Here is a 12,623-nt window from a genome sequence, read left to right as displayed (position 1 = left end):
CTGGAAGCCGCTGACCGGTCTGCGCTCTGCCGGGCAGGAGTTCGAGAAGTTCCAGGAGATGGTCCAGACCACAGTCGACATGGACAGGGCCGACAAGGGGGAGTTTGTGGTCAGGCCTGAATTCGACGACCAGCTGGAAGGTAAGCGTCCAGGTGGCCGAGATGATGTGGGTACTGTTGAGGTTTGGGTGAAGGGTGAATGTGGTATGCTTTACAGGCACCGTGAACTGGTATTTGTACTGCCTGCACAATAAAACAGCACCTAATTCGGCTTAACACAGGATCAGGCCGTGTTCGTGGTTGTCATCAGATCTTGTGAATTCCCGAGAGGATCGCCGATTTTTTGCAGACTGGGCTGGTGGGTGCCACTGTGGCCTGTGGAGCAGCCGTGCCTCGTCTGGCTGACGCCGGACCCGGCTTCAGCAGGCCACGTGCTGTGTGTTTCCCTGACGTGGCCACGTCAGGGGAACACACAGCACGGTGCTGTGTTTCCCCTGACGCGGTCGCGTGGCCTGAGCACTGAGCCGGTACTCTGCTCTCGCCAGAGCTGCGACAGAAGATAAACCAGCTGGAGGCGCAGGTGGAGAAGCAGCTGCGGAGGGTGGCCGCCGACCTCGGCCTGGAGGCGCACAAAACGCTGAAGCTGGAGAGCACCGCGCAGACCGGCTTCTTCTTCCGCGTTACGAAAAAGGTCGGCGGATGGGCGGAGAGGTGTCGCACTGGCAGACCTCCGACAGCCTGCGAGCTCAAATGTGTGCCCCGTAATAAGGTGCTTCTATGCTGGTCTGTCGGGATTATCCCTTCGTCTGTCATGATTTATGAACGGGGTTTGTCCGGATTACTACTACCGTCACCGCTGTCCTAGCTGGGCAGCTGGGGACAGCCGTCTCTGTGGGCGGTGCAGCACATCAGCCGGCGCTGTTGACGCCCACACGCCACCTGACTACCGATCCCCCTCAGGAGGAGAAGCTGCTGCCTCTGTGGGCGGTGCAGCGCATCAGCCGTCGCTGTTGACGCCCACCGGTCACCCGACTGCCGATCCCCTCAGGAGGAGAAGCTGCTGCGAAACAACAAGATGTATCAGACGCTCGAGACCAACAAGAGCGGCGTCAAGTTCCGGTCGAGCGCGCTGGCCGCGCTCAACGACGAGCACCAGACGACGCGCGCCGCCTACACCGAGCAGCAGCGCGCCGTCGTCGCCGAGATCGTCAACATCGCCGGTGCGTCCGCGCGCGCTGTGGACGGGGGCGGGTCCGGCCGGGGACGGCTGCGCGCGGGTGGCCGGAAGCGGCCCGGAGGGAGGGCGGCTGGCATTCTTGTGTTAGTTTGTCTTGGTAATTTGTCGGGATAAAGTGACGCTGTACTGTGCTGGTTGTCTGCTTTGTCTTGTGCATGGCAACGAGTGTGTGAGATAGCAGGGTTCGCGATGTTTACACTTTGGCTGAGAGTCATGTGTTCTAAAAGGGTCCGGTGCGATTTTGTCCAGCATAAGTTGCCATGGGACTACCCTGAATAGTGTTTGTTGTGATGTGTTGATCAATACGTCATTCAAGGGAGCCGTGTGATTGCAACAGGTGAACGCCTCGTGTTTCTTTGAGACGTTTATCGGCACGTCATATCCATCAGCCTGGTCTGTTCGCCTCTCCCAGCTGGATACTTGGAGCCTATGCTGGCGCTGAATGATGTGACGGCCCGGCTGGACGCACTGGTTGCCCTGGCAACGGCAGGGGTGTCCGCCCCGCAGCCGTACGTACGGCCGCGCCTGCTGGCGCCGGACGAGCCAGGTCCGACGCGGCTGGTGCAGGTCCGGCACCCCTGCGTGGAGATGCAGGACGGTCTGGCTTACATTCCCAACGACGTGGAGTTCGAGCGAGGTGAGGCACGCGGCTGGCATGCGTGCCGTCGTCGACCGTTATGACATCTCACCGTCGCAGCAGTGCGAACCGTACCAAACGCGCGTGATACTGGAACACGTCCTTCAGCCGCCCTGCGTGATCCGTCCTTCACTTCTGCGTGATCCGTCCTTCACCCGTCCTGCGTGATCCGTCCTTCACCCGTCCTGCGTGATCCGTCCTTCACCCGTCCTGCGTGATCCGTCCCTCACCTGTCCTGCATGATCCGTCCTTCACTTCTGTGTGATCCTTCACCCGTCCTGCGTGATCCGTCCTTCACTTCTGCGTGATCCGTCCTCCACCCGTCCTGCGTGATCCGTCCTTCAGCCGTCCTGCGTGATCCGTCCTTCACTTCTACGTGATCCGTCCATCACCGGTCCTGCGTGATCCGTCCTTCACCCGTCCTACGTGATCCGTCCCTCGCCCGTCTTACGTGATCCGTCCCTCACCCGTCCTGCGTGATCCGTCCGTCACCCGTCGTGCGTGATCCGTCCCTCACCCGTCCTGCGTGATCTGTCCTTCACTTCTGTGTGATCCGTCCTTCACTCGTCCTGCTTGATCCGTCCTTCGCCCGTCCTGCGTGATCCGTCCTTCACTTCTGCGTGATCCGTCCTACACCCGTCCTGCGTGATCCGTCCTTCACTTCTACGTGATCCGCCCATCACCCGTCCTGCGTGATCCGTCCTTCACCCGTCCTGCGTGATCCGTCCTTCAGGCGTCCTGCGTGATCCGTCCTTCACTTCTCTGCGATCCATCCTACACCCGTCCTGCGTGATCCGTCCCTTACCCGTCCTGCTTGACTACCATCGCTGTGCACCGGCCAGTCGATGCCTGCCGTTCAGCTGATGGTCCGTCGCCGCGCTCTGAAGCTCACGCTCATGCGTCACCGGTCCGCTGCCCGCAGGCGTGTCGACGTTCAAGGTGATCACGGGCCCCAACATGGGCGGCAAGTCCACCTACATCCGCTCGGTGGCCGTGGCCGTGGTCATGGCCCAGGTCGGCTGCTTCGTCCCCTGCGAGGTGGGCATCGTGACGGGTTGTTGAGCATCTAGGGAGTGTGGCTGTCGGGTGTCGGCGTCATGGGGTGTCGTGGTGGGATGTCTGCATCGCTAGGAGTCCCGTTCACCACTTGCAGACGCTTCCAGAGGTGAACGAGAACAACGTTTCAAGAAACGTTCCAGAGAACGCACTGGCTTCCTGAGATACTGGTGGCGGTTGAGGGGAAGGGGGGGGGGGGGGGAGCAGGGAGGTTTCCTTCGACATGTCCCGGGTGGTATGGGGAGGCGAAGTGGGTCACCATGCTGATCTGACCTCCGGGGACCGTTCTACTCGGCCCGGTCGGCTGTCTCCTGACCGCTGGTCTTGCTCTACATTTAGTGCTCATTCCCACCGTCCCCTTTGCGCCACCACCAGCAGACGCGTGTGGTCCCCGCCCGCCTCACAACACCGCGTGCCGGTGCGCTGGGCGGCGGGTCAGCTGACGCCCGTGTGACCCCGCGCCGCCAGAGTGCCCAGCTGCGGCCGGTGGATGCCGTCATGGCGCGCGTCGGAGCCGGAGACTGCCAGATGAAGGGCGTCTCGACCTTCATGGCGGAGATGCTGGAGACGGCCGCCATTCTCAGGGTGGGTGCCGGGTGGCAGAATTGTGGCGTTGTGGTGTTCGGATATATCAAGACCAGTATGACTTCATAGATGACTTTGCAGTGCTCCATCTTGTAAAAGATGATCGTGACTGAGTGTTATTTTCGATGCATTTTGCACTGGCAGAATGCGGCTCCAACCTCCAACGCTTTGTCTATGACACCAAAGCGGCGTTTGCGATTTCTAAAACTTCCCGGGATCCGTGGAAATTGCCCGAAGTCCGTTCAGAAAAACGTTCGTTCTAGATGCTCAGCGAATGAGTGGCTCAGTGTCTGGCAAAATTAACGTGTTTTGTTAATTAACACAGTGAAGTTGATTGTACCAACAATGCATTTGTCTACAGAATGCTTTGGGGGACCAACGCATTATTTTCGGCTTAAGACTGGACGTGCCCCATATGATAACTTCGATTGTAACCTAATCAGTGGGCACTAGAGGCATGTTGGGTCCGTCCGGCGGCTGTGTCAGCGTTGTGCATCCGTTTCAGTCAGCCACCAAGGACTCCCTGATCGTCATCGATGAGCTGGGCCGCGGCACTTCCACCTACGACGGCTTTGGCCTGGCCTGGGCCATCTCGAGTGAGTAACGGCCGACGCCGGGTCCCGGCTGCATCCGCCGATCCAGCTGCTCCGGTCTAGGCTGCTCCCCGGTCCCCTCCGGTCCAGGCTGCCCCGCTCTATATCCCCTCCGGTCCCGGCTGCTTCCGCCGGATACCCAGCAGAGTCCCGGCATGCCCCGCCTGATTCCTCGAGTCTCCGGCTGCTCCGCCTATATCCCTCCGGTCCCCGGGCTGCTCCGCCTATATCCCCTCCGGTCCATCGTCTGCTCCGCCTATATCCCTCTCCGGGATCCGGCTGCTCCCGCCTTATATCCCCTCCGATCCGGCTGCTCCGCCTATATCCCTCCGGATCCCGGCTGCTCCGCATATATCACCCTCCAGGTCTCCGGGCTTGCTCCGCCTATATCCCCTCCGGTCCCGGCTGCTCCGCCTATATCCCCTCCGGTCCCGGCTGCTCCGCCTATATCCCCTCCGGTCCCGGCTGCTCCGCCGATCCCCCACGGTCCCGGCTGCCCCGCCTATATCCCCTCCGGTCCAGGCTGCTCCGCCGACCCCCTACGGTTCCGGCTGCTCCGCCTATATCCCCTCCGGTCCCGGCTGCCCCGCCTATATCGCCTCCAGTCCCGGCTGCTCCGCCCATCCTCTCCGGTCCCGACCGCTCCGCCGATCCCGTCCGGCCCCGGCTGTCCCGCCAATCCCCTTCGATCCCGGCTGCTCCGCCGATCCCGTCCGGTCCCGGCTAGTCCCGGCTGCTCCGCCGATCCCTTCCGGTCCCAGCCAAAAATAAGTTGAAAAGATGATTACGGTGGTAATCGATGTCAATATTCAAATTTAATAACCGGGCTAAGCAAACAATTTATATGCACTTTGTTATGTATGCACCCGCTGCAAATCGCTTTGTCCGGATCCTTGACATCGACGACGCACTTTTGTCGGATGGAGGCCTATCGATTTCTGTTTGCCTCCCCCCCCCCCTCCCCCCTTTCCCCCCTTCCTCCCCCCTTCCTCCTCCCCTTCTCCTCCCCCCCTTCCTCCTCCCCAGTTCCTCCTCCCTGCCAGTAATTGTTGTGCCGCCCCTAAGTCACTAGAAAGCAAACCAACAGCAAATCAACGAAACATGGTGGTGGAGCAGGGCCAGTGACTATATGCAGTGGTATCCGGCAATAATGTATATATGTATGTGGTGTAATAAAATACGTGGTGAGTTTCTGAGTCCGATGCAGCACCGACTTATGCGTATTATATATGTAGTTCATTATTTACAATGCGAGCACACCATATATCCTAATGCATTGGTTTGCGTGTTCGAGAGAAATTTTGTCGACTCGAGAATTCGACAGTGGTTTCAGATTCAAGCCCCTATTTTTAGGTTCCAAGTCTTCGTTTCCTCGAAACGATGATTTCCAGGATTCAGTTTTATTCTGGATTATATTTCCGGATTTCTTTTGCGAATCCGGATCCTCAGCTTCAAAACAGATGCACGTTTAACTACAGCGTCGTGAATGATGTGGTGTATTCTCCCCAATGTCACAGGATGCAAGCGCCTGCATTGGACTAACTGGATCCCTGTCAAGGCAGCGCGCTTTGGACAATAGCTTGGAAAAAAAAAACGCGAAGCAATATATGGCGGTAACAGCTTTTTCTGCACATCGTCCCCAGCCGTTCCTTCTTCTGCACGCACCCGAAGTCCCTAATCTGGACGCTCCTGCCGGCAGGCACATCGCGCGCGAGCTGGGCGCCTTCACGCTGTTCGCCACCCACTTCCATGAGCTGTCAGCGCTGGCGGCCGAGGTGCCGGCCGTGCAAAACCTGTACGTGACGGCACTGACGGCCGGGCAGGAGCTCACCTTCCTCTACAAGGTGCAGCCGGGCGTCTGCGACCAGAGCTTCGGCATCCACGTGGCCGAGATGGTCAAGTTTCCGCGGCAGGTGATCGAGGTGAGGGAGACGCCGATGGTTCCGGGCCGGCGGCGTGACGCTCCACGGCGCGTGTGCCGGCGTCACAGCGTTCTCGGTCCGTCGGCTCACAGAGGCGACGTCCTGAACTGCCAACGTCGTGAATTGGCTGTGTAATCAGCAGTTTGGCGATACGGCACATGCGCTATGTCGCGCCTGTCTTCGACACAGGTTATCGCGCCGCCTCCAAAGATCAGCGCACACTGGTAGTCGTGTCAGACGCCTAGGAGCTGGCCGACGCGCCGTGCGACGGCCAGGGGGCACGTCGTCCGCCGACCGCGAGATGCGGGGCTGTCGTGGGGTCCGTCTGACGCGGCTCTGTCGGCAGGACGCGCGCAGCCGAGCTGGCGAGCTGGAGGACTTCTACGGCTCGCACCAGGCGGCCACGGCCGAGCTGGCCGGCCCGCCCGAGAAGCGGGCCCGCGCCGACGGAGACCAGGTGGGCGGCGCTCAGACCCCGGGGACGGGCAGGCGCCCCGCGCCCTGGTATGGGAAGGGCGGTGTCTGTGATCTGGCTCCGCTCTGGTCTGGTGGAGTGCTGGCAGCAAGCTATTTGTGATCTCCTTCATGCATTATGCCTTACCACATAGCTGTAATCTCCCCAAAACATAGGAAGTCTAACATAAAGCTCCGTCGGCCATACGATAAACCGTTTTTTATGTAAAGCTGCCGAGGTCGAACAAGATCTTACTCTTATGCTTCCGACGTTGCCAGGTGCCTTAAGAAACTGCGTGTTTGGGGTCATAAATTAGCGATCTTGTGCGGTACCGACACCAGTTCGCCCATTGCGTGACACGTCATGCAATGTCCACACACATTACGTTCACACATGACACACACATGAATATAACGCAGTGGCGGTGAGTTTGCCGCTGGTGTCAGCTCGCAGCGGGGGTGTCTGTTGCGCAGCTGTGCCAGCTCCCGTTCTGACGCGGCCAGCTGTCCTCCGCGCAGGCGAGCGAGGTCATTACTTCGTTCCTGGAGCAGTATGACCGACTGGGCGCCGACCTGAGCCCGGAGGAGCGGCGCCGGGCCGTCACCGAGCTCATGGACGGCGTCAGGAGCCGGCAGGACCCGTACGTCAGTCACGTGCTGTCCCGGCTGGGGCTCCACTGACCGGCGGGGCCCGTACGTTTGTCACGTGCTGTCCCGGCTGGGGTTCCACTGACCGGCGGGACCCGTACGTCAGTCACGTGCTGTCTCGGCTGGGGCTCCACTGACCGGCGGGACCCGTACGTCAGTCACGTGCTGCCCCGGCTGGGGCTCCACCGATCCGTGACGTTGTCCTGAAGAACTGTGCCATGTGACGAGGCTGTAGCTGTTGGTGCGGAATACACGGTTTTGTAAAGCTGATGGTGTAGATTGGTGCTGGAGGGACGATGGTGATAGACGACGGAAGTAGGAGATCGCCTGCTCTGATTACGGTGCGGGTTTATGAGTGCCCTTTGACCTGCTACGGCGGTCACCCGCCTTGCGCCACCATCAGGGTCGTGGTTCGCCGTCCGTGCTAGGCTGACCTTCATGCGAGCCAGCATCCGGTGGCTTCCTGTCGTCAGCCGGTGGCCGGCGCAGCGGAACCATGGCGTTCTGTAAGAGCCTCAGCTTGCTCGCAGACTATCGTTCGGGCTGTTCGGGCTATCGAAGCTGACAACGTGTGCGGGTCGCGTGTGTGTTGATGGCGGGCAGTGCCCCGGAGCTTCGCCAGCAGTATGCCCCGGGGCGCCGCAGTCTGTCTGCCGAGCCCGTTTGCAGCGAAGCAGAATAGAGTCACTCTCGAGCCGGCCAGGAGGGAAGGGGAAATAGCATCGAAATGAACAGGGATATTGATGCCAAACGGACAAAAAAGACGGTAGTGATACCCTTATTCCTGGTAGAATAACCAGGAGAATGGTGATATAGATGCGTTGATATTTCGGCAACATGCCTTATTAAAACGAAGAAAAAGATTCGTTTCAAAGCAATTATTCAGTAGCAAGAAAAACGATCGTTTTGTGGGGCTTACGAGTCTCTCGTAAAGTCGGACACACATCGAATGATCACCCGTGCATACGGCGCCTACGGTGCATACGGTGCCGGCGAGCAAATGCCGGCCGGCCCGAGAGCAAGAGTCCGTCCGTTCGCCGCTCTCCACACGAGGCACTCCTCAGTGACTCGGTCCCATCCCCGGCCGGTGTTCGCTGAGGGGTGCACCCGCGGCCCGGGCGAGCGGGGAAGCGCGTAATAGGCTACGTCTCTGGCGGCGCATGCTACACCGTGTCAGTGAGCAGGTCAGATGCGCGGCGACCCCGGTAGGGAGAAGAGTCGGGTACTCTCCAGGTGGCAGCACCACCGTCACTCGTGTGGTGGCGCTAGGAGCCAAACACGCTGATGGCACCGGGGTACATTTCTGGTGCGAGGCGATGCGCCTCACGTTCGGGAAAGCCCCGAACGATGGCGTGGTAAACACCACGTGGTATATCTGAAACGCCGACGGGATTATGCGGCTGTAACTGTTCGCCATCTGTAACGCACAGGGCGAGACTGGTTTGTAGGTATGCATATAATGCAGTGAAAAGGCGTAGGACATGCATATTAGCTAGCGTTAGCGTTTTTAATCCTGCTTTCGATGGCCTCGTGAAGCCGTCTCCCTCTCTCTCTCTCTCTCTCTCTCTCTCTCTCTCTCTCTCTCACTCTCTCTCTCTCTTCTCTCTTCCTCTCTCTCTCTCTCTCTTCTCCCTCTCTCTTCTCTCTTCTCTCTCTCTCTCTCTCTCTCTCTCTCTCTCTCTCTCTCTCTCTCTCTCTCTCTCTCTCTCTCTCTCTCTCTCTCTCTCTCTCTCTCTCTCTCTTCTCCTCTCTCTCTCTCTTCTCTCTCTCTCTCTCTCTCTCTCTCTCTCTCTCTCTCTCTCTCTCTCTCTCTCTCTTCTCTCTCTCTCTCTCTATCTCTCTCTCTCTCTCTCTCTCTCTCTCTCTCTCTCTCTCTTCCTCCTATCTCTCTCTCTCTCTCTCTCTCTCTCTCTCTCGCTCTCTCTCTCTCTCTCTCTCTCTCTCTCTCTCTACTCTTATCTCTCTCTCTTCTCCTCTCTCTCTCTCTCTCTCTCTCTCTCTCTCTCTCTCTCTCTGCCTCTCTCTCTCTCTCTCTCTCCTCTCTTCTCTCTCTCCTCTCTCTCTCTTTCTTCTCTTCTCTTCTCTCTCTTCTCTTCTCTCTCCACTCGGCTCCTCTTCTCTCTTTCTCCTCTCTCTCTCGTCCTCTCTCTCTCTCGTCTCTCTCTCTACTCTCTCTCTCTCTCTCTCCTCTCTCTCTCTCTCTACTCTATCTCTCTCTCTCTCTCTCTCTCTCTCTCTCTCTCTCTCTCTCTCCTCTCGCTCTCTCTCTCTCTCTCTCTCTCTCTCTCTCTCTCCCGATTTATTAATCATCTTTGCAACGTGAAACCATTTGTTTTTAATATCGTCGTGCGATTTTGAAACATAAACATTTCAAAACACCTGATGCGTATTGGACTTTTTTACTTTTGAGCGTTTCAAGTTATCCAACCTTCCAAGTCTGCGCAGAACTTACAAGTGTGACGTCAATCAAGTCCCGTCAACAGCTATAGCAGCAATTGTGTGAGAAATGGGGAGAATCGCCAAATGTGCAAGCTGATCTGGGCCAGGAGCGCTGCAGGCCGTGCCTTGGTGCTGCTCCCGCAGGCAGACATGGCAAGCGCGCTTCGGCGGGGTTGAAGTGGTTTGTTTCTGTTTCGTAGCTGGCTTTTCATGACTTACTGCAGGCTGAGGCAATATGATAAGCTCGCTTACCCTTTTTCTCCCCGAACCAGCGCTCATTAGCCTCACATTGTATGTATAGACGTCCTTAAACTTTACCACTTAGACCAGACCTGGGCCAGAGCCCCAAGAAAACATTCAGTCCCCGGATGATCATTCGACAACATTAGGAAACTGTTCTGGCTCTTAAAGGATCTTCGGCAACATTCCAGAAAGCATCCGAGACCCTGGAAGATTCTTCAGCACAATGTATTAATATAGCCTAAATTTCAGAAGATCTTTAGGCAGGATGCTAGAATAGATCTGTGATCCTGGAAGGTCGAAAATCTAGGGCCCAGATTTTAGTCCAGGTCTGCATGCTATATTTGACAACAAGACTCTCTGTTGGTTATGGGTGGGAACAGACTTGTTTTGACAGAATGAATTCGCGGTGCACAATAACGCTGCTCAGGAAACACGAATGAAGTGTTTAATGAGCCCTGCGGTATGCCAAGAGCACGCTTATATTGACCGCTCAAGATCAGCTGGAAATGTCCACGAGTTACGAGGCATTGCAGACAGGTAAATTTGAACGCGCGTATTTAGACTTGCATTTGATGGATAAGTTGGTATAGCTTGCTTCAACTGTCACCATTCCATCAGGTTTCTTTCCTCAGCTGCGTTCTTTGCGAAATCTGTGAGCGTCATCCAGGAAAAATGAATCAAAGGTGACGTGCGTTGCCTGGACGGATGGTGGATCATGGGCGCGTTCGGCCGGCAGACAATCTCGGAAAATTATCCGGAATGTTGGAAAATTTTCCGAAATGGCGTTCGGTACTGCTGTCATGGAAAATTATCCAAGATAATTTTCCGTAGCGAGGGAGAATCGCGGATAATTTTCAGAGCATGGTCAAAACGGAGAATCTGTTTTCGCTATGCATAGCTATGAGCGTTGGCTGTGGATGGCGCATGGGAGACTAATCTGGGGGATAATTTCCGGACCGGCCCAGTAAAAATGAAGAATACGCGCGAATGATTATCGAAGAGATACTTAGTCATTGAATAATTTTCCATTGGCGAACGCGCTCCATGGTTTAGCATATGCGGCATTATGGGCTAAAGCGATCATCCAAAGAAAAAAACAGGGTCCCTGTAGATACGAGATCCTGACAGTTTAATTGAAAGGGGCCAATTTGACCCGAATTCACCTACTCCTAGGAAAACTCCTGGCTACATCAATGTTTTAAAAGCAAGACATATGCCTATCATCCATCAGTTTAACTGAAAGCCCTCAACCAATCAATGAAAAGATTCGCATAACACTGATGCTTGCAGTGATCAGTTCAAACACGCTCAAATCAATTGGCAATGATGAATGTCGCTAATGGGGGTACTCATAGATATCTTATACCACTACATCCGAAACGACCATGCCTGGAGGGTGTTCGGCCAAAGAGGATCATTGTACAATGCATTAAACTAAACCCACGTGTACAAGCGGCCGGGGTATCGCTTAACGACAATATCTCTGATGTGAACAAATGAAGCTCCAGTCACTCGTTCTCACCGGCTAATGGCGCGGCGGGGGTCGGGAGTTGTGACTGGTGTAGCGATTCTTAATCACTAAGTTTGCCATAGCCATACATAGCTATGCATAACATAGCCATAGCCATAACATAGTCATAGCCATAACATAGCCATAGCCATAACATAGCCATAGCCATAACATAGCATAGCCATAGTTACCTTAGTTAAGCCATTTAATTAACGAATGCGAGGTCACTATGTTATGCGCGAATTATCTCTGTTTGGCCATGAATGTGGGCCGTGATAGTCTAGTGGTTAGGACCCTGCGTTGTGGCCGCAGTAACCCCGGTTCGAATCCGGGTCACGGCAGCGCCGAATTTTAAAGTGTTGTGGATGGCGTGTTAATGAGACCAAACGATGGATACTAATGGCAGGGCAGGCATTTCGCTGTCTCTAGCGGGAAGAAACTGCTTCTGATTGCGTGGTTGTGTCAGGCTATATAATTTGGAAAGGCTTCTGCATAATTTGGTCACGATTTCAGTTGATGGGATAAAAAGAAAACGTTATGGGCGTTTTGGTGGTATTTATTGCCACAACATCTTAGAGTATTGCCCGAACATCAAATAAAAATACGGAAAAATAGTAGTACTGCGATACTTGTGACTGAACCACGAAAACTAAACAATATTGCTTCTCGTTCTAAAAAAAGAGCTTTTAAATGATTTTGGGCGAAACTAGTAACAGCTCTAACAACTGAGGCTGTGGACAACGATCATGCGCCACATCACGTGACATCTTCACCTCAACTAGGCAATGGGGATCTACTCCCCATCACTTCCATCCATTGGGCTCGAAAGCAGGAATTCCATTTCACAAGACGAGTTGTAATTGACAGGTGAGATTCATGTGAAAAAGTGCAAACCTGCTCAACCATTTTCTACTCGCTGTCGGAGCATAAACATGTCGCCCCATGAAGCCTTCTACATGCTTTGTCGAAGTTGGTCTCGCGCGGGTCAGCTCAGAAACGCATTCGTTAAGAACGTTTTGCAACGGTTTTAGACTTAACCCGCTACCAAGTGCATGAATCCTCTCGGCGACCTTTCGTAGCTAATGCTCTCTTTCGTCCGTCAAAGGCACGTTCTATGAACCTGGCACTATGTCACGTCACAGTGCACTGGGGCTCAAATGAGAGATTGACAGGAAAGGGTTGTTTTAGCGCCCTCGTGGGCACGCAAAATTCTTTTGCATTGCATTTTTCAATCCACTTGCTTTTCCACGTCCACCTCGTTATTTATCGACAACGGATTCACATGCATATGATGCGTGCAA

The 12,623-nt window shown here is 55.4% G+C and overlaps 1 protein-coding gene and 1 non-coding gene across 2 annotated transcripts in view; both read left to right on the top strand.

The window, feature by feature from the left end:
• The window catches only part of LOC119100826 (DNA mismatch repair protein Msh2-like), a gene marked incomplete in the record, with an annotated part of 14,045 nt that extends 6,664 nt beyond the window's left edge, over positions 1-7,381 (top strand). Inside the window, 10 exon segments of the mRNA XM_037223976.1 lie at positions 38-140; positions 545-690; positions 1,048-1,219; positions 1,649-1,873; positions 2,796-2,911; positions 3,398-3,514; positions 4,020-4,114; positions 5,807-6,029; positions 6,376-6,486; positions 7,002-7,381. Of these exon segments, the coding sequence (XP_037079871.1) occupies positions 38-140; positions 545-690; positions 1,048-1,219; positions 1,649-1,873; positions 2,796-2,911; positions 3,398-3,514; positions 4,020-4,114; positions 5,807-6,029; positions 6,376-6,486; positions 7,002-7,163 (1,470 nt within the window).
• Positions 7,382-11,591: 4,210 nt separating this feature from the next.
• TRNAH-GUG (transfer RNA histidin (anticodon GUG)) lies at positions 11,592-11,663 on the top strand. The gene has a single exon. It is a non-coding gene; the product is annotated as a tRNA-His (tRNA).
• Positions 11,664-12,623: the final 960 nt, after the last annotated feature.

This window comes from Pollicipes pollicipes, unplaced genomic scaffold (genome assembly GCF_011947565.3).
Source record: "Pollicipes pollicipes isolate AB1234 unplaced genomic scaffold, Ppol_2.1 Scaffold_4881;HRSCAF=5763_pilon_pilon_pilon, whole genome shotgun sequence".
NCBI lineage: Eukaryota > Metazoa > Arthropoda > Thecostraca > Pollicipedomorpha > Pollicipedidae > Pollicipes > Pollicipes pollicipes.
The sequence above is the reverse complement of the archived record's forward strand: the minus strand, read 5'-3'. Positions and strand labels throughout refer to the sequence as shown.